The following is an 889-nucleotide window of genomic DNA, read 5'->3' as shown; positions in this document are numbered from 1 at the left end:
CGCGGTCCACGGAGGCCCGCAGCAAGGTGTTCCCCACAGGTGGATCACACCTCACGGTGGTGGCTCTGCTCCCTGGCATGGCCATCTCCATGGACGTGATGCCCCAAGCCAAGACAATCCACGACTGAGACCAGGTCATCTCTGTGGCCCATGGCGTCCTCATCCCCACGGTGAGGCCCGTCATCTGCAGCCTGTGAAACAAGGACGTGAAGGGGCCTTCAGGACAGTCTGGGGGAAAGGCCTGACCTCTGAGATGCGGCGTCGAAGGGAGAAGAAATAAATTAATACTGCTGCTAAGTCGCTTCAGTCATGTCCGACTGTGTGCGACCCCATAGACAGCAGCCCACCAGGCTCCACCGTCCCTGGGATTCTCCAGGCAAGAACACTGGAGTGGGTTGCCATTTCCTTCTCCAATGCATAAAAGTGAAAAGTGAAAGTGAAGTCGCTCAGTCGTGTCCGACTCTTCTCAACCCCATGGACTGCAGCCTACCAGGGTCCTCCGTCCATGGGATTTTCCAGGCAAGAGTACTGGAGTGGGGTGCCACTGCTCTGCTTTTGTACAAAACTGAGGGTCTGGGGGTAACTACTGCACAACTGGACCGTGTTTGTTCACAAGGCTGGGTCGCCTCTCTGGCTGTGGATTGCTTAATCTAGGCTGTGCACTCTGTCTTGCAATAATTCTATGGATGATGTGTTACACACACAGACATACACACAAACTCAAACACACCAAACTTATTTTTAAAAAGCAATCATATACTATCTCCTCTGAGGAAGTGAAGCAGGAGGCAACTGTTTAATCCTTAAGTCATGCCCGACTCTGCGACCCCATGGACTGCAGCCCGCCAGGCTCCTCTGTCTGTGGGATTCTCCAGGCAGGAACACTGGC

General features: G+C 53.9%; 1 protein-coding gene across 1 annotated transcript in view; it reads right to left on the bottom strand.

The window, feature by feature from the left end:
* The window catches only part of ZNF835 (zinc finger protein 835), a 20,926-nt gene that overhangs the window by 16,820 nt on the left and 3,217 nt on the right, over positions 1-889 (bottom strand). The window contains exon 2 of the mRNA XM_010858053.1: positions 56-191. Within this exon, the coding sequence (XP_010856355.1) occupies positions 56-191 (136 nt within the window). The remainder of the gene's footprint in view (positions 1-55; positions 192-889) is intronic.

The sequence above is a fragment of the Bison bison genome, unplaced genomic scaffold (genome assembly GCF_000754665.1).
Source record: "Bison bison bison isolate TAMUID 2011002044 unplaced genomic scaffold, Bison_UMD1.0 scf7180017864383, whole genome shotgun sequence".
Lineage (NCBI taxonomy): Eukaryota > Metazoa > Chordata > Mammalia > Artiodactyla > Bovidae > Bison > Bison bison.
The sequence above is the reverse complement of the archived record's forward strand: the minus strand, read 5'-3'. Positions and strand labels throughout refer to the sequence as shown.